Source organism: Lissotriton helveticus, chromosome 12 (assembly GCF_964261635.1).
Source record: "Lissotriton helveticus chromosome 12, aLisHel1.1, whole genome shotgun sequence".
NCBI classification, from domain to species: domain Eukaryota; kingdom Metazoa; phylum Chordata; class Amphibia; order Caudata; family Salamandridae; genus Lissotriton; species Lissotriton helveticus.
The window spans coordinates 728,750,097-728,770,089 of record NC_136073.1 but is presented as its reverse complement, the minus strand read 5'-3'; the positions used below and the strand labels follow the sequence as shown (position 1 = coordinate 728,770,089).

Genomic DNA, 19,993 nt, shown 5'->3' with positions numbered 1-19,993 from the left:
TATTACCATGTTTTCGACCCAACAAGGTACCCCTGATGCAGAGTTGGGAGTAGGTGAAACAAGGTTGTGGTTTCTGGTGTTAGTTTTTTTCTTTTCCTTAGTTTTAGAGGCCTTATTGACAGAGCCAGAGTTCCCTGATTCTAAGGGAACAGGAATAACTCCTAACCTTGATACTTGGGGAAGTTCATCTGCGAGTGACTCTGGCTTTTCGGATGATTGGCAGGCTTCTAGGTCAGGAGTGGCCTCAAGGTCGACATACGATGGGTCAGAATCTGAGTGAGTGACCGATAGATCTACTGCGTTAGGGACTGAATGCGTGCCCACAGCAGGCGAAAGTGAGGGGAGGGAGCGATTAATTAGGGGATGCTGAGAAGGTGAGCTTACAGTTGCTAAATGACCCAGAGACGAGCGTTTAGCATTCATAAGGTCCAAGGATACCCGTTTCTCCAATAGAATGATGCTATGGTCAATAGTCTCATTAACCCGGGAGATGAATTGGTCTATAGGCCCAATGACCTGTGCTACAGCCATTGCTTTCTTGGTGTTGCTTCTAGTTCTACCAGGCATGGTGGACATATTTTGGGAGCCCTGGGTTCTAAAAGTTGTCAGTAGTGGCAGTTGGAACGGTTGTGGGTTACAAATGAAGACCAAGAGGGGTGGCCCGGTCCGGTCACTCCCGGGCACTAACGGGCAACAACGGGCAACGGGCCCGCCCTTAGCCCGGGCTTCGCCCCGGGCTTCGACCCGCGCGCGTCCCGCGATGCGCGTTAATGGCCTTGCTTAAGTCTGTGAAGAGGGAAAGGGGGCGTGGCACTGGGAGGGGGCGCGGCTCACGCGGGAAGAGGAAACAGCTGGTGGTATTAGACGCTGTACCTCGGAGTCCCGGGGCCGCACCTCTCGCCTCCTCTGCGGCCTCGCAGATGACTTTCTCCTCCCTCGAAGGCACAAAGTGCTGGGAAACAGTAAAGCTACTCCTGTAGCGCTGGGCAAAGTACAACACTGGAAAACCTCAAGGCGAGCGGCATCTCTTTAGTGCTTGTGATCATTTAAATGCAGCGGTTGTGATTTTTGTCTCATAAATGTAGTAGGCCACTATGTGAAGATAGTGGCAATGCAGTGTTTATAGTCCTAATTTGTGGACAGTGTACAAGATCACTGTTGCTAATTCAAAATGGCAGCAATAAAGTGATAGAATTGTTATTGACTATCTCAATATCAAGTTATTTTTATATTCCACAGAAGTGTACTAGACTCGGCAGCACAGATTGTTGTCTATATTAGCCACTCATACATATTTCATGCAGATGACGAGAATTCCAATCAAAGGCAAGAACTTACATAATGGCGACTTTTGGAAAATGTTCTCTCTCCATTAAGGGAGGAATCCAATCTCTTTGCATGCCCCTTCACAAACATTATAAAATATTACACAATGTGAAACATAGATTCTCGAATCTCTAATTATTATTTTAATCAAACATTTGAAGATATGTATATTTATTTATTATGGATAATCCTAACATTTTATAGTATCTCCTGTAAGAGCTCAACAAAAGGGCACAGAATCAGTGAAAAACACCAAATGGAGCCAAACAGTACATGCCTGCTATATCCGACACAATATTGTTTCTGCTATTTTTCAGTTTTTCACTGAGACATTTCCCAATGGTGGTTGCTAAGCAAAACAGTTCTTTTGACACCACCACCCCAAAGAAAATGTTGCTCCATCCCCTTAACCATCTTGTATTAATTTTGCCAAACTGAGTGTGCATACTAGATTTTATTGGGTGAGATTTGGTTCATTTTGTTCAGGGTGGGCAAATATTGTCAGTGTTTATCCTATTAAGTGTTGTCAACTTTGTCTCTCGCTCTGTAATGTATTTGTTTAATGACACTTTGTTAGAGGTAGGTTTGCTCAGTGTGTTAACAAAGTATCTCTAGAATGAGGTAATAAGACTGGGTTGATAATATTTAGTCACAATAAATTTCATTGTTATGATGTCTCTGATTAGCTTTGCTGTTTCAGAGGACCCCAGTTATTCTTCTCAGGCTTTTTAAGCCTCACAGTTCTCAGGGTGGTAGTTGCTGTCTGTAAGGTGCCACACTTTACTGGACACTGACAAATTCTTCTCATGGACCAGGAAATAAAGAAGCTATTATACTCAATATGTGACTCTCGTGTATGCTAGCTTTGCCATACTATGTATCGTCTGCAGGACTACAAAGTTTGCATGGGTAGATTCAATTAGTTTCTTCACTTTTGACTCGCTTTGAAAGCAAACAGTGGTAGAATCTGAACGTTGTTGATTATAATCATGTTAAGGTCCATATGGCCTTCTGTCCTCTTAGCATAAATAAACAGACTTAAGAATGTAGAGGAGGTACTAATAATAATTGAATGTGTCTTATAAATTTACGTGTATGGAAGTATGAGTGCTCACATTGTTAACATTCTGTCTTCCAGGCCACCTGTGTCCTGTTAAACATGACCGAGGCAATGGCAAGGAACCAGTCTGGGGTGGTCCCCATTCATCCGGAAGATATGCTGCACACTAACAAGCTAGTAAGCATTTGATAGACATCAGAAGATATGGGTCAATCATGGGTGCAACATACCACAGCTCACATAGACATCTTGTTCTGCATACCTTCTCACTCAATTAGGGCAGTTGCCGAGATATAATTACCATTGTATGCACATTATGCAAAATAAAATGTACAAATGAAGCAAAAGTAAGCAAGATTTTTGAAGGGAGGAATAGTGTACAGTATGATATTTTTTGAGGGCATGGTCAGTATTGTTCTTAATTCTGCTGAAATGCTGTAGCCTGATGCAATTTAAGAAAATAACTTCCCCTCAAGTGTCAAGTAAGAAGAACACCCAACAAGTAATCTAGTATGTTAAGTTCATTTTGTTAGGAATGGCTTGATTTTAGGACACAAAACCATATCTAATAAATGTATGCATTCAACGCTTCTAATGAAATATTAAGGGTCCTTCTAGAATCCACATGTATTTGAGGTCTGCCTCAGTAAGTGGATTTGGAGATGTTGGGATTGTTGTTATGGAATTGCACCTGCAGGGGTCACTCCAAACATGACAATGCTGGGGGATATGGGGGGACCTGATCAGCCAGTCCTCTAACGTCTTGATTTGCAGTGAAACGTTGACTTCTCTAAGCCTCTTTGTCTGTCCTAACCTCAAGAGTTAGCTCAAAGGAGGTGGTGTACATAATGTATGTACTCTACAACACAGTTATTATGTTTATAATATGGAAGTCATTGTTCTGCCACTAGAGATGTGTTATAATTCAACAGTTCAATAATAACTTAACAGATATATATTACCTGCTGGCGGTGGCCAGTAGATAGTTATAGTTAGGACCTTGTTTCTATTCAAAAAGAATTTTTTCTTTTGGCAATATCTTTGTCGCCAATTGACAAATCTTCACAAAATTTTCAAAACTAATGGGGCACTCCGGTCAGCTCTAGTCTTGAAAGTTTTGGGGTGATTAGTCAAGCGGTGGCCTAGAAAAAAGGGGGTCCCAAAATATGTTTTCTCCATCTTAATTTCCATAGGAAACTTTAGGCACAGCTACAGCCCGAACTGCTGAACAGAATTACACCATGTGTGACAAAAAGGTAGCTTTTGGTCCAGAAAGCACTCTTTTATTCCAATGGCGTAAATCCGTTCAGTAGTTTTTGAGATATTTAAAGATTTACAGATATCAATATTTGAGAATTGTGAGATCTGATTGGCTGAACCCTCCAGATCACGAGCTTGTTTCTGATTGGCTGCCAACACTTCAAACCAGGAAGTGTTGGCAGCCATCTTCTGACTCTGTACAGAGTGAGAAGCAAAAAGGTGAATCCGTCAGAATTTTTTTTAAAAACGAAGTACGGTCTCCCGCGCTTCTATTTTTTTAACACCCGGGTGGGCCAGGTCCCAGGGACAATGTTTTATTATGGCGCGGCTGCCCCTGCAGCACGGAGGACTGCCACCTCCCTGGGGCTTTATCAATATTGTGTGGGGGCATGTGGCCCCCCTGCAGCCCCGGGGACCGCCACCTCCCTCGGTCATTAATGGAAAAATGCGTGGGGGTGGCAGGATCAGCATCTCCGCCGGGGATAACTTAAATTATGTGCAGGGGCGTCACGGGCTCCACCAAGCCCCAGGGACCACCACCACCTCAATTTAAATAAAGTGGGGGGGCTCCTGCCCCTCACTGATCCGGGGACCACCACCGGGGACCACCCCCTCCCTGGGGCATTGAGTAAATTAAATACGGGGGTCCGTAGCGGACCCCCGGGGACCACCACCTACCAGGGGCTTTAAATCTGTTGGAGGGGGGCTGCGCAGTCCCCCTCATGGAGCCCTCCTTCGCCTTGGGGCCCGCCACTCCCCAGGACCGGCTGCAGCAATGTCCCGGGGTGACCAACCCCCGGGACATTGCAGTTTGCTATGGCATGGCGGGAGCAGTGCTCCCGCCATGCCATAGCAAACTACTACTTTGCTTCATGGAAGCGAGAGCAGGAAACCTGCTCTCACTTCCATGAAGCAAAGCAGAATTGCTTTTGGGCAAAAGGAGCTGCATGTTAGCAGCTCCCTTTGCCCAAAAGCAATGCCGTCTCCCACAGGATGCAGGGAGCCGGCTGGGACCGTGGGGGCATTGGGGCTCCCCCCGAGACCGCGAACATGTGGCCAGGCCCAGGGGGATGGGGTCCCCAGGGCCAAAAGTAGCCCAGGAAAGGGGACCACGCGGCCCCCCTCCCATAATTAAATAAATGTAACAATTAAAGAGGCAAGGCCCCGGGGATGGGTTACCCAGGGCCAATAATGGCTTCAGGAGGGGGGCCACGCAGACCCCCTCCATTAAAATAAAAATAAAAAATTAAGTGGCAATGCCCTGGGGGATGTGGTCCCCGGGGCCGAAATTGGCCTCGGGAGGGGGCCACCCAGCCTCCTGCCTGTTTAAAAAAAAACATTTAAATGGCTCAGGCCCTGGGCAATGGAGTTCCCAAGGCCCACAAAATATTAAGAGAAGGGGGCCACACAGCTCCCTTTCTAAATAAAAAAAGAAAAGAAAAGCCGGCATCTTGCCGGGGGCCCCGCCCCCTCCCTGTACCACTTTGCCATCTTGCCTCCTGGCTCATTCTAAGTTGGTGGATTAAGTCCCCTTGAATCCTGAGGGTCCTCTTGTGTCCTGAGGACCTCAGGACTAAAGTAGGCATCCCCCAAGCAGCAGTGCACTAGGAGGCGCATTTACAGAGTGGCATAAAAAGGGGGCATGCCCTCGGACCATTCTCAGCAATCCAGGTGTGTGGGGCTTACTAGAGATAACAGGAGGGCTAGTTGCCCCACAGGGACCCTCAGGAGGCAAGGGGACTTCATCCCCCAACCAAGAGCACGCCAGGAGGTATGTTTGCAGAGTGGAGGAGAAAGGGGGCATGACCTGTGGCCACCTGCCAGCAATCCCACTATCTGGTGCATACTGGAGGTATCAAGTAGGCTAGTTGGCCCCTAAGGAGTCCCAGCAGTGAAGGGGACTTTAATCCCCATCCAGAGGCGCACCAGGAAGCGCGTTTGCACAGTGATGGGGAAAGGGGTGTGGCCTGCTATGAGAACTTAGCAATCCTGCTGTGTGGGACTTACTAGAGGTAATAGGAGGGGTAGTTGGCCCACAAGGTTGTCCTTGGGGCCAACTATCCATCCAGTTACCTCTAGTAAGTCCCACACAGTGGGATTGCTAAGAGGTCTTCAGAGGCCACACTCACCTTGCTCCACCACTCTGCAAACGCGCCTCCTGGCACAGTATTGGTTGGGGAGGAAGTCCACTTTACTCCCGAGGTACTTTGGGGGCCAAGTAGCCCTCCTGGTACCTCCTGCAAGTCTTACACAGCAGAATTCCTGAGCGCTGGTCGCAGGCCCAGCACCCTTTCCCCACCACCCTGCAAACGTAACTACTAGTTAAAGAAGTGTTTGCAATGTAATAGGTTTTGCATTTGTAAGAATTAGAGCTATTGGCGTTGTAAATGCAAAAGTTTTTTATTGTGTTTTTTGGAGTAGAGTGGATATACGTTGTGTGTAGTGGAATTATGTGGTATGTAGTGCAGTGAAATTATGTGGATAGCACGTATGTGGTATATAGTGTATAGAAATTTTGTAGAGTGGGATTATGTGTTATGGAGAGTAATTATGTGGTATGGTAGTTTGTGTTGTGGAGTGGTAACCTCAGGTTTAGTCTTCCTCGTTTCCATAGAAGCTCAACTATGAACTCAGTGAGACAAAAAAAGATGGAATCACTGAGGAGCACTTGTGGACCTAGTCAGAGGTATGAGCAGGGTCGCTGGAATTATGTGACTGTTTGACTGCACCAACTTTCGCACAATTATATATTTTCTGCATTAGCCACATAATTCATCATCTGCACCCTAATCTGCAGAATTGAACAAAAAAAGCCTTGTTTCCAGCTGAAACAGGTCAAACGTTACCAAAAATGCAGCAACACGTGTTACAGAGTGGTGGAAGGCCCTTTACAAACCTAGAATGGCCACCTGTTACTTTTTGCTAAATGTGGGTATTAAATTGGTACTAATGGTGTGCAAGCCACTCTTTCTTCCCTCTGCGCCTCTCTTGTCTCTTTCTGCATTTCTGTTGCTTCTTTATGCACGTTTCTTTCTTTGTCTGCACTTCTCCTGACCTCATTCTGAAAATCTCTTGTACTTTCTGCACCTCTCTTCCCTTTTTCTGCACATCTGTTGCCTCTTTCTGCACCTCATTTGCTTCTTTCTGCACCCCTGTTGTCTCTTTCTGCACTCCTCTTTCCTCTTTCTGTAACTTTCCTGCCTGTTTTTGCATTTCACTTGCCTCTTTCTACACTTTCCTTGCTTCTTTCAGCAATTCTCTTGCCTCTTTGTGTACTTCTCTTGCCTGTTTCTTCACCTCTTTCCTCTTGTTGCACCTCCATTGGCTCTTTCTGCACCTCACTTGCCTCTTTCTGCACCCCTGTTGCTTCATTATGCACTTTCAATGCTTCTTTCTGCACCCCTGTTGTCTCTTTATGTACCTCTTTTTGCCCTTCTCTTGCCTTTTTCTGCACCTCTCCCCTCTTTCTGCACGTCTGTAGGCTCTTTCTGCACCTCATGTGCTTCTTTCTGCACCTGTCTGGCTTCTTTCTGCACCCCTGTTGTCTCTTTATGTCCCTCTTTTGCCTCTTTCTGCACTTTTCTAGCCTTTTTCTGCAGTTCTTTTCCCTCTGTCTGCATGTCTGTTGCCTCTTTCTGCACCTGAAATACTGCTCTAAATTTTGCTGGAAGTAATATTTCTCAAATTGTACAAGAATGAAGGGGGGGGGGCAAAAAAGGTCAAGCATACGTGCCCCAAGAGGTTAACCGTGAAGACAGAGGTATGCAGTTCCTCTAAAGGGGAAGGGGGCTAGATTCTTACTAATTGGGCACTAGAAGGGAGTGCTCCTTAGGGCCCTTACACATCCCGAGAGGTGTCATGCTTCATCATCAGGCAGCTCCTCGTTGGGCCGGTGCTGCAATGCCAACTGGCCCCGCGAGTGGGCTCTTTGCCGGAGTTCTTTTTTTTTTTTTTGCTGATGATGAATGTGGGGTGTGGTGAGTAGAGAAGGTGAGTAATATTTCGTAGTCACTTACTTTACTAACTGTCTTGATCAGGAGGAGAGAAAAATATTTTTTTATATAGTGCAGCAAGCGGTTAACGACTGGCAGAACTAAATGCACAGGGAGATGTGACACCACAGAACAGCCATCATGAGTTCACTATAAAGCAGGAAGGTGTAGTATTTTAGTAGTGTGTGACTGCACTAGGATCCGAATTAAATGGCTTCTCCCATGTCGTGATGTACAGGAATGTTGAGCAGCCTCTGTTGCATATTTAAGAGTGTTCTGAAGAAGGTACAAGTGTAAGGTATGGGGGTGCTACAACATCTGGAATATCTATCATCTTAGATGCAGTGTTTGTGCTCATGCCAGGCCACAGCCTGACCTAGGTCAGATGTGACCATGGCTCTTCAAGCTCACCGTTCCCAGTCTAACATCTGTCTACTACCGAAAAATGACAAGCGGTTCTATTCCTCCTTCCTGGTGAAGTCTTGGATAATTCCAAAGTTCAGAGCATCCGGCTGTATCATACACACATCTTGTTTGTACAGACAGAAGACAGGAACACTTGTTTTAGGGCTCACTGTAAAGATCTTCAAGGAAATGGTCAATTTGGAGGGTTTGCAGATAATGGGGGTGTGCAGGTATCACAACCTTTTCACCAAGCTGTCTCGAACATTGACCGCAATTAGCAATTTGTGAGCCACAGACAACCTCTGTGAATGCCTTATATCTAAGAATCATAAGGTCAGTTAATCCCTGAAACTATGTGCTAAACTTGCATCTTTTATGACCTACAGAACTGCAGCAACACTTGGTGTGAGATTGTTCAGTGCCGGCTTCACAGTCTGGAGAGGAACACCGAGATCTCATTGAAAATTCTCCGCGTAATTCACAATGACTTCTTTGCCAAGGTAATGTTGGTTTATCTTAAGATGCCTTTATTATCTTAAGATGCCTTTATAAGATCTTCCTGAAGCACTTTGATCTGATGAATGCTGGGTTTGAAGTAAATGCTGAATTTAGGATTGTTTGTTATAAACGAGAATTCCAAAAAGTAGAGGCAAGATTGTGGCTAACTTGTAAAAGTTGCACTGCTACATATGTGCATTCTTCATTAATTCTTAACTCCTAAATGTAACTCCCCACCTTTAACCTTTTTTGTTGTATGTCATATTCTCTGTGTATTTTACAGGGCTTACCTCCATGTCACCTCCTATTCCAGCCTTCATATAATATCTCCCACACTTTCATTTAAACCTTGCATTACTCTTAACCTAGCCCACTGCCTCAACATTAACTTATTTTAATCTCATCCCTAAAAAAACAAGTTAATCATTCCAATGAGAGCATGATATAATGTACTAGAAGACCGACTTCACTTCTTCCATTACCTAGTTGAAGTGATTTCTTCAGGAGAAGGCACTCATTTGGAAAAGTGTTGACTCCGTCTACTTCCTGCACCTCAAATTTGATTTCCTCTGCAAAAGGGATAGATATTAGGTGAACTACAAGCCTGAGTTTCCCCGTAACCAAACAAACAATAATCCATGTCATTCTGCCCATCCATATGTTGAGTCATTTCTCTCTGCTTGTCCTTTACACCTCACTGTATGCCTTTTTGTGATTGTGTGTGTGCATATGTTGTGTGTGAATGTGTGCATGTCTCTGCACTGTGTATATATGGAAATGTGTTTCTGTGCATAGTAGCGCCTGTATGTCTGGATATGTATCCTGTTTCTGTGTATGCATGGATGTCTCAAGGGATCAATGAATGAGGAATAACAGAAAAAGGGTGGGAGAGGCATACCGCTCTTGCCAATCAACACTGTCCGCTTTTCCAGTACCTGAGATCACTGGGTACGGACCACTGGTCTTTTGTCCCATGTTGACGAGTACCTATCTCTACTGATATAGGTACACATTTGTCTTTATGTATGTGCGAGTGCAAGGGTGCTTGCAAACCTATATGCTTTTTGGTGTGGGTATCTGGGTGCCATTATGGCGGTTGATCTCTGTTCATGAATATGTCTGTTGATCAGTGTGAGCAGCGATGCTCGTTGGTGTGTTTTCTGCCTGGCCATCGATATCTCTGATTATTCGTCCTTCTACCAATTTTCGAGTGCCTTTTAGTATGTGGTTAGAATGTATGTGTGTTGTGTCAGACTGTGTTTTTAGGTCGAGTCTACCAGACAGCCCCAGCTGTCTGTTTACGAAATATCCATTTACCATTTCTTACTATTGATTGGCTTTATTGTCACTCTCATTGACTTGCTATTTATACGTCGCTTTGTGTGGTCCATATTGTGTTGTTCCTCCCCTGGAGCATATTCTCTTTACTTGTGTCCTTGTGCTGCTCACTTTTAGGGAACTACTTTTATCTTTTTTGCTTAAGTTCTCCACAAGAGTGCATGTGTTAAACAGCAGTCTCCCACATGCCCCTCCAGCCTGGCCCTGTTCTGCTCTTTCTCATCTACATGTTTCCAGCTGCCTCCCTTGCCTGCTTCTCTCTCGCTCCCATTCAATGTTGCTCTCTTATTCTCGTGCCTGGTCCCCCCTACCCACGCTCCTCTCTCAGGTCCAGATGCTTCTCTTCCCTCACCCCATGAGACCTATAGGCTTTGACAATGTTTTTGGTTGACTGGAAGGGAGAAATGTCCCCCACTTGAGAGTGATCAACTGTAAATGATTGACTCCATATTAACGGAGGGCGCAAACGTCTCTTCTCTTCAACCATTTGAACAGCAGGTAAGGATCCAGAGTGTACATAGTCAACCAGTAATTTCCACAAGAGGAAACCTTAAAAATCTTGGATAACCAGGATCTATCGACTACCCTGGGGAGGGAAACCTTATTAAATGTAACCAAATGTACATTCTATTAAGTAAAGCAATTAAAACTATGAAACAGGGACAGATGAAGTAACTACAATTAGCAAAGGATTAGGTTTGTACTATCTCAGAAAAGTGGTATGATATTGCGTAAAGTAAACACTCCACAGTAGTGTCTCAATGAATGATTCTTCCTAATTTGTATTCGTTATATAGTGGTTGAGTCTTAAACTATTTTTTATGCATGGTAGGGTCAAAATGATATTTTCAATACACTGATGCTTTTTAATCTCTCTCTTTTTCTGAACCATCAGGCGAAATTCAAGTCGGTCCTAATCGTTAGCACGTTCATGTTGGATGCAAACGAGAACAGTATGCTGTTTCTGGAAGAGTCAGCACATCGGAGAGAGGTTAGGATGGACAGTGAGACACATTATTACCTCTTGAATATTAAAGATCTTGACAGTGTGTCTAGAAGAAGTGAACATAGAGAAGCAAGGCCTTGCCTTCAGACTTTTTGTAATGGAAGTTAGCCTTCTGAATATTATTTTTCATGCTCCTGACCTGACAAATGTGTTTTTTGATGGTCAGGTAATATTTGCGAGTCCTTTCCAGTATTATGTATTTGCACACAAAAAATGCCCTACAAGTTCCTGGTTCTTACACTCATGTCCTCCTCTCCTCCCCGTGGCATCCTACCGTGCCTTCTGCATCTCATCCTTTATCACCTACCTCATCATCTACTTCCTCCCACCCCGATTCCCATTGTTTGTGGATTACCTCCCTTCCCTGATTTAAGGGACCTCTTATTTTTTCATATTTTCCTTACTTTTCTCATTTTTAATATACCGTCTTTTGCCTACTATCTTACCTCATAATGTTTTGTGCTGTAGTCATTCTTTGTGACCTTTTCTTCCTCATTACTGAATGGGTTGCAATACACGAACTGCTGACCATAAAACCAGTATTTCTAATTAAAATAAAACAAAAAACTCTTCCCTTCTTTAGAAAATTAAGTACAAATGTCTTACTTTTCTAAATCATTTTTTAACATTAAGAATTTTATGCACATTTGTTTAACCGAGGACTATAGAAGCAAAATTGTTTCCATGCAAAATTATTAAACAATTGGTTTTCAATTTAGTTTGATGTAGGGACTCACTGAGCGGGATATCATGAATACTACATTTGTAATTCCTGCTTCATAAATGGACAATTTTGCAGGTACAAGTAATATTGGGAATATGGCTTACCATGGTATTCTAATTTTGCCCCCATATGACCACAAGAAATGGAGGATTATCTTGCAATAATGTACTAGATTTCACAATGATTGCTCCAGTGGTGTCATTCAACCACACTCAAAAATAATGATTAGATCAACTGCAGGGAATATCTTGAATTTCCTGATCACTTGTTCTGCCTTCTGTTCAAAATTTTCATGGCCATCCATGACATAGGCTGTCAAGAGTACCAGAACAATCAAGTGGTGCAAGGTTGTCTTTTTCTAGAGAGATAAGGTCCTGTTGTATGCTTGCTAATATTTTTTCTGCTTGACTCTACAGCTGAAAACCACCCAACTATGTAGTGGTTGTTTGGTTTAACAAACAGCTATAACTGCCAGGATATTTCACTTTTGAGGATTTTGGTAGACAAGCAGCTGCAGAAGCGCTGTTTGTAGACTTGTATTAGTGTTTCCAGGGGGAGGATGATGATTGTTGTCTTCATGATCCATGGAGTTACTTCTTTGTTGATGGATATATTCACTAGGCTTGTGATGTTGGGAATCAGTTTTGCAGTGCGAGAATAGGTGCTCTAATCTTGTGCAGATTTGGACAACTTCAACTTCTCCATGGATTCTAGTGTTTGTCAGTCATAAACACTTTATTTCGAGCAAAGATCTTAAAAGCAATACAATAAATACAGTAAAATCAATCATAAAAATCCAATTTTCACTCAGCATTAAAATCCCATACGATGTAACGCATCATATGATACAGTAAAATGACCAATGAGATATCATTTCTAGATACTACATCATGCCTCCTGTAAACAAGATTGGTTATTTTTTTCTTGGCATTTCATCTATGTATCCATTAAGACCTGGCTATCAGAGCATTGCAAAGTGGAGAAGATTTTAGACCGAGCAGACCAAATACATTCTAGGTATTTGGCAACAGAAAACACAATGATCTATGCAGTATCTGACCTGCATATTCTAAGTAGTGTTTGTCAGTGTTGGCTAAAGTTGTGGATAAGATATTTTGGGTTATCAGGTTGTTTCAGAGATCTTTGGTATGTCTTCTCTTTTGTATACTATTTTAGAATTGACCAACTTTTGCAAGTCCTTGAAGTGCTGATTCACTGTACACAGAACCTTTATGATAGTCTCTTGGGTGGTTAGTATAGAGAAGATTTTGAAGATTCCTCATTCATGGTTTGTTGCCATGTTGGTGATATTCAAGTAGCACTATCTAGGCGCTCCTAACAGACGTTTAGTACACTCTTCTGTATTTTTTTGGCACAGTGCTTTGTGATCCCCAATGTTTGATCAGTGCCACTGATCTTGATGTTAGTTTTTATCTTCATACTGGTGGACTCCGCATGTGCCCTTTGTTACGTGGTTTAATGTCAGATTTTAATTTGTCCCATTTGAGTGTAGCAATTTTTTGTCAACTGTGGAAGTAAACATATGGTAAAGTGTATCTAAGAAAACGTCTAGGTTTGCGTCATTTATTTTAATGGATAATGGAGTGGATCTCTTTCTAGTTCACTCGCTTGAAAAGTCACATGTTCCTCAACTCTGTGGAGATTTGTACTGTCGTCCAATGCTTTGCATGTTAATAAAATTCCCATAGGTGAGCCATTATCTGGCCTCCTTTATGAATGTGGTGTGTAAACACCAGGTTTAGCGTGTGGCCAGATGTGTGCAGGGAAACAATGACTGTTTTGAGGATAAAGCCTGAAATGTTATCAATCTCCAGTCGGTTAGATGCTGTTTTTTAAAGTTTACCTCTCTAGATATAAAACCTCCCATTATACATAGTCTCTGGAAAAGCGTCTTTTCAGGGTGAAGGGTAGACCACTGTTAAGACGAAGGAAGAGGCGGAGTCATAGACACTCTGTGAAATGAGTTACCTGCTTTGTCCTCTAGCACTGTGAATGTTTGCTAACAGAAACCTGTTAAGACCACTCCACCTCCTCTCCTGTCATGTTTACTTTTAAAAACCCTCTTAACATGGAAAGTCACTGCTGCTCTGTCTCGCTAGACTGGACATGGAGCTCGTAGAATAACATTCTAGTAAGTCAGCAGTTAGACTCCACCTCAAACATGCAGTACATGTCACATGCCCTGTACCTCGGATAAATGTTGTGTAAGGGAAATAACATAACCTTATCTGAGCATCCTATTTCTTTTTCAGATGATTTTAGAGGTCATCCTCCCCAAGCGCATACCTCTGTCCTTGTGGATTCTAATTGGCAGCATTATTGGAGGCCTCTTGCTACTGGCATTGATCATATTTATTCTGTGGAAGGTAAGTGGTTGATGTTTGTCTTAAATGCATGAGCTAGCATTTTTTAGATAGTACCATTATGTCTAAGTTGGGCTCAGTTAAAAGGAACAACTTTATTACACATTTTCATTGCATGCCATCACTAGACTGCCCAAAGTTAATTTTTTGGGCATGAAATTTGAATATATATATATATCAACCCTCTGCAGCATACATATGTCTGACCATGGAATACCCCTGGAAAGACTGAAGAAACTGAGCAGACACTTCTGGAACCGCTTTGACCTAGATCTGATCCTTTCTTTACAATTGTGCTGAAAAATATGATTTGGGTCAGTAGAGTCAGCCTCATGATTGGTGCTGTGCAGTGTACCCCAGGCATCACCTGAGATCATATCTATGTACCCTGTCCAGCACAGCTTCTTGAGCAATACCAGGAGACTTCCAAATGTAAACCAATGATACAAAAATCTACTTTAATCTGAAAAAGAAACCAGTAAACAAAGGTCACCACAAAATAGGATTATTAGGCTGATTTTTGCTGGAGAATTGGTACTTGGCTTTGCTCCCTGGCCTTGGAATACACTAAGACATAAAGAACCTGGGATATATGTTTGAAACTGAGCTCTTTAATGCCTCAAGATAAATCATCAAATGAATTTCTGAGCAGCTCCCCTGCATTTTTTAAAAATTGTTACTCTTCTTCTGACTGACCTCCAGGTGTAATCCACAACAGCAGTGGTCATGGGCTGCCTTTACTACTGAAATATTAATCTGCTCAGGGCTCTCAAATAAAAACACTGACCGGCTACAAAGAATGGCCCCAAATGTGCTTCAGTGTTCACATATATGACCAAATCAAACTACTAATGAAAACCCTTCAATTGCATCTAGCAGAAAGACCAAAAATATTTTCAATCTTTACCCCCCAACTGTTAATTAAGCTGAAGCCTCTGTTTTAAGCTGCACACCTAATCATCCAGCAAACGTTCAATTGGTGTAAACATGGTGCAGATCCTTTGGAGTCAGAGTACCTAGGCGATTACGAGCTCTGAACTCAAACCTGAGAGGCAATGCAACTACATGCGGATCAGGAAATTGCTGAAGACCGAACTTTTGAAGTTCACCTATTATTCTGTTGTCTATACAACAAAGAGGTCACCACCAAGTAACATCAGGCAAAGGTCTACCTCATCAATCAGACTATAAAAACGTGTAAGCATATCCTAAGCGGACTTGTTTTTTATCGATAGTTTTGGCACACTGAAGTAACGAAAAGACATCCTGTGCTCACAAATACTATAAAAAAGACAGTATTTGTGGCATGTGTTAAAACAATAGAACATAAAAACACAAAATAATATTAAATGATGCAATATAAGGTTATCATTCTTTACTATAACATTGTAGCCTGCCAAAAAGCTAAAGCCGATTCCTAAAAAGAAAATTATAACACTGCACCAAAAATTGAATAGGATCCAAATATAAATAATTGTACCCAAAGAAATCCATCTGTGAAGCGATCTCTGCACTTATTGGCAGCAAGCAACAGAAATAGCACAAAAAACAAACAGGAGGCCCGGATCTAAATACATTTTACAAACTCCTCACAAAAAAACCCACTTGTTATACAATATTACATGATCAAATGGCCCCCTCTTTATCTCATTGCATGGAGTGTATGCTTGAGCCACCCTTACAGGTGCCACAATTAGTGTCCATTTTCACAGTTATATTGTACAGTTTTAACATAACTATCTACCATGTATATGTTTTAACGTCTTTCACATGTATTTTTGTACACATGAAAAATTGTTATTCAAAAAAAAAAATCTTTTTTATGGTCCAAGGAATTTTTCTTGTTATTTTCAAAATTCAGTAATACTAGGTTTTAATTTGATGTTTTTGGTCCAGGTTTTTACTGAATCCCAAGACTACTTAATTTAAAGAGTGAACAACAGGGCAGAACACTACGCTAACTAAATCTAATGACATTATATTGTATTACAAAACATTACTAGAGGTCTGTGGCCTCGGATATAAGATGTCTAGGTATTTTTAGTGAATGATATAGGCTACCCTGCCCCCTTCATCATGCTGGGTGTATTCAAGAAACTCTACACTTACACCCTTTTTCTGTTTTCATCTACCTTAAATTACTGACATGTTCTCTTATTTTTTCTCAGCTTGGCTTCTTTGCCCACAAAGTCCAAGAAGAGGAAACACAGGAACCAAGGAAAGACGATCAGTGATCTTCGGGAAGTGTTGCCAATATCTGCTACTGAAACACAGCTCTCGGAGAAGTAATGGAGGAATGGAGGCTCAGCAGGGAAGAGCAGCATAAACAGAAGATAGATATTTGGTTTTCTGTCTTACAGGACAAAGTTAAGAGAACTTAAAACGTCACCTTCTGGGGGACATCAGTGGATCCATAAGGCACTTTCTGTTTACAAATACTGTCCCAATAGGTTGACAAAAACTGGAAAGGTGGGGAAGGGTGTAATTTATAATCTCTCACAAACCAGTCGGCAGTGAACAAATCTCCAGGAGAATTTCAACTCTGGATTGTTAAGTGGGATCAGACCATCCCTATAAGCCCTTGCCCCAGATATTGGGGGTAAAAAGGCATCTGGTACAACAAGAGATCCTGTTCTTCATTTGTGGAAAATAGAAGAGCTTTTTGTATTAAAGAACGCTTCAGAACCATTGACTTGGTCCCACTGTCTGGTGGAGAATTACTTGAAACTGAATGTGCTGATGGTATGACTCAACATGACTTACACACTATTTAAAAGGACTGGATGCAGTCAAAGAGACAATGGTTGAAGCACAGTTTCTCAACGAAGAGACTCCCACGAGAATGACTTCAATCAAGAGCAGACATTTCCTTGTAAGACAACATTGTTTGAAATGGTCAAGTGGACCAACTTTGATGGTAAATATTGTTACGACAATTTTAAGCAAATAGAAATTTTGAGCCTTGAAATGAAATACCACATAGGAGCCAAACAAATGTTCTCTATTGTCGTTTAAATCATGATAACATGTGAATGGTACAAAATAATAAATGATCTGACTCCTGGTTCTTGTCCTGGAATTCTGCTATGTGCCACATAACAATGTTATTGTAATATAAGACTTGTGCACAGCCAGGTATGCCAGATGTTAAGGGATATTTAAAGTACAAGGTCCGACCCACTCATGATCAAACAGAATGGAATGTTTGACTGCCATGTAAAAAATATACATCAGTGCCACTATACATGCATCAGCACTGTGGAGAACTATGGAGAGGTGCTTCCTTATCCATTAATTGATATAATTATTAGTTTTATCACCAAGAGGGAAGGAGGGTGGTTGAGAATTTGGAAGAGTTAATGTGTGCTACCACTTGGATAGTTTAGCATCATCTGAGGAATTCAAAAGTGTTTCAATGCAAATACAGATCTTGAGATTATATAGATCGTCCTCAGGCCAGCACAGTAGAAGCGCTTCTACCATGCTGGCCTGTAGAACCTCGCTGTAAATGCTTTTTAGTACGTGTTCTTGTGTTTTTAAGTGCCTGTGCATATATATTGCCTCTCATCCAACCAAATTCACATAGTTATTTTTGTGATCTACAAGCAGCAGATCATTTGAGGTGGGCAATACGATATACAGTTTGTGACTAGTTCTGGTGGTGCAGTCATCTATGACCCGGCTGCTTCCGAGTATATATGTTAAAATATAGCTGGGAGTAATGGAGTGCACTACAAAGAAGATCAGGAGTGGGTTTGCGGTTGTGTATTACAAGCAGGTGCGGGAATATGGGCTCTCTTGTGTTGGGCCCAGAAGGCCAGGGGAAGCGGAGAGGCTAATTTAAAACAAGAGTTGTGTTCTTTGAAGAGATGTGCCTTGAGCTCCCTTATGCACTGCAGGAGGATTTGAAAGGTTTATGTGCAGAGAGGTGTTCTACACAACTCGCTGTTCATAGCCGAAGAAGGCATTGGAGCACTTTTCATCAATGCTTTGTATCTGATGCAGTGGGTCTTAAAACAAAATACTTCTCTTTACTACCAAGTAAATAGAATAATGGGTCTATGAAATCGGCATTTAAAGATCATTTGTGGATGTTAAAGATTTTTGAGGGCTAGTATTTTGTTGCCGTTTGAGCATAAAATTGGTGAAAAAATTGTACATTTTTTACGCCATGTAGTCTTAAGGGAACAGTATCGGAGTGTAATGTATATTGATTGAGAGCATTTTCTTGATCAGTGTCAGTGCAGTGAATTCGCTTTTTAATTTTGTAAATGAGAAACAGAAAAAAAGACCTGCCCCACACCGTAATAGTAACGCGATGTGCAGGGATTTGAAATGGGGAGCAAGACTGCTCTGCGGTAAGGAGCAGAGAAAAATGTATGAACTAAGGACCTACCATTAGTAATCAAGGGCAAGAAGGCAAAGCCAGTAGCATGATACCTCCCACCACTGGTTAAATGCTTTTTAATCGCCATTACGTGTCCTTGACAGATCTCCTCAGATGGGATATTTTATTGACAATTTCGTCAATGATAATGTATAAATACATTACTTCAACATAGATACAAGCTCCAATGTCTGCATGATGTGTCAAAAGAATAATCACATTTAAAACTAGTAATTCTTTATTTAGAAGTGTCAATTATCCAATGCCAATGGTGCACAATTACAGTGTACTCCTTAATGATAATGTGGCTCAAAACTGGTAAATTCCAAAACAATAAAGTTTCTAATCTGACTTGTTCTGTCGAGCCTTCAGTAGTGTGAAATGGTAAGAAATAGTCATAGTTTGCCATTATTATGTGATCTTGCCAATGTATTACAACCTTTCGAATAATTAAGGTATAAGACATTTTTGGATGTGCAGGGAAATTCAATTTTAACTAATCAGTTAAATATTTATTTACGGTGATGTATATATTTCCACAAACAAACATTTCGTTTTATCATTTTTCATTTAGACGTGCTAATCCACTCTGTTTTTCAAGTAACTGATTATTTATTAGTAACAATAAGATCTAAAGGCTTAGTATATTGTGTTTGCTGTTTAAGGTGGCGGGGTTATACAGTTCCACTTGTTGCCTCATTCTTGGGGCAGTCATTTTATTTTACATTTTATGAAAATTCGTATTTTCAACCCCCTTTTAAATCATAGGTGTGGAGAAAATGGTGCTTGCTTTTTTTTCCTTGGCAAGTTCCTCCAGATGATTCCAGGAATATTTTGATTTATGAGGTCTAAACTGCCAATAAGGGACAAAACAGCAAGTGAATACTTCTCTCAAAGAGAGTTACCACGTTAGTTCCTACTAAATCGATTTATTTTTAAATCGGGTACAAAAACTGATGCAATACTGTGAAGTAACTGGATTTCCCTCAGGGAGTTATCTCTGCCACATTTTTGCGCAACAACGTTAACAGGAGGCTCAGTTTCTTGTTCTGGATTAGCATTGGTTCTAGATGTGTGTATTGTGGGCACTATTGCATGGAGTAAAATGACTGGCGGGTGTAATAAAACCATGTGTATTTTTTCATTGGGTGTTTGCTTGGTATGACTCTGAGACGAGTCATCTATGTGCTTCTCATACAGTGAACAATCGCCTTGCAACTACCACCACCACTCAGAACATTTTTTTATGGGTCATCACTACCTGCAAAAAGTGGTAAACATTCTTCCTTCCAAAAACACTTATTTAAGGAATCTTGGGCATTATCTAAAGAAGCTATGACTTCAAGACAGTCATAAAGGTAGCTACATTTGCTGATAAGTATACAAATAACATTCTTTAATTTGAAATACAGCCCTGCAAAACAATATCAACATCTTGCATGTCATGGTTCTTAAAGGTACATCTGATCTCATTAATTTCCCCAGAAAAGGATGTTAGGCTTGCATTCTGCAAGAAAGGTTGTGAACTTTCATTTTGCAGGAAATCAATAGGAAATTCTTCTGGTTGAATATGGAGTATCCGAATGAGTAAAAAGAGAACTGCATACCACATC

General features: G+C 41.7%; 1 protein-coding gene across 1 annotated transcript in view; it reads left to right on the top strand.

The window, feature by feature from the left end:
• ITGA10 (integrin subunit alpha 10) overlaps window positions 1-17,057 on the top strand; it is a 456,216-nt gene extending 439,159 nt beyond the window's left edge. Inside the window, exons 26-30 of the mRNA XM_078670796.1 lie at window positions 2,465-2,563; window positions 8,430-8,543; window positions 10,775-10,870; window positions 13,883-13,996; window positions 16,162-17,057. Coding sequence (XP_078526922.1) covers window positions 2,465-2,563; window positions 8,430-8,543; window positions 10,775-10,870; window positions 13,883-13,996; window positions 16,162-16,227 — 489 coding nt within the window. The 3' untranslated portion in view covers window positions 16,228-17,057. The remainder of the gene's footprint in view (window positions 1-2,464; window positions 2,564-8,429; window positions 8,544-10,774; window positions 10,871-13,882; window positions 13,997-16,161) is intronic.
• Window positions 17,058-19,993: the final 2,936 nt, after the last annotated feature.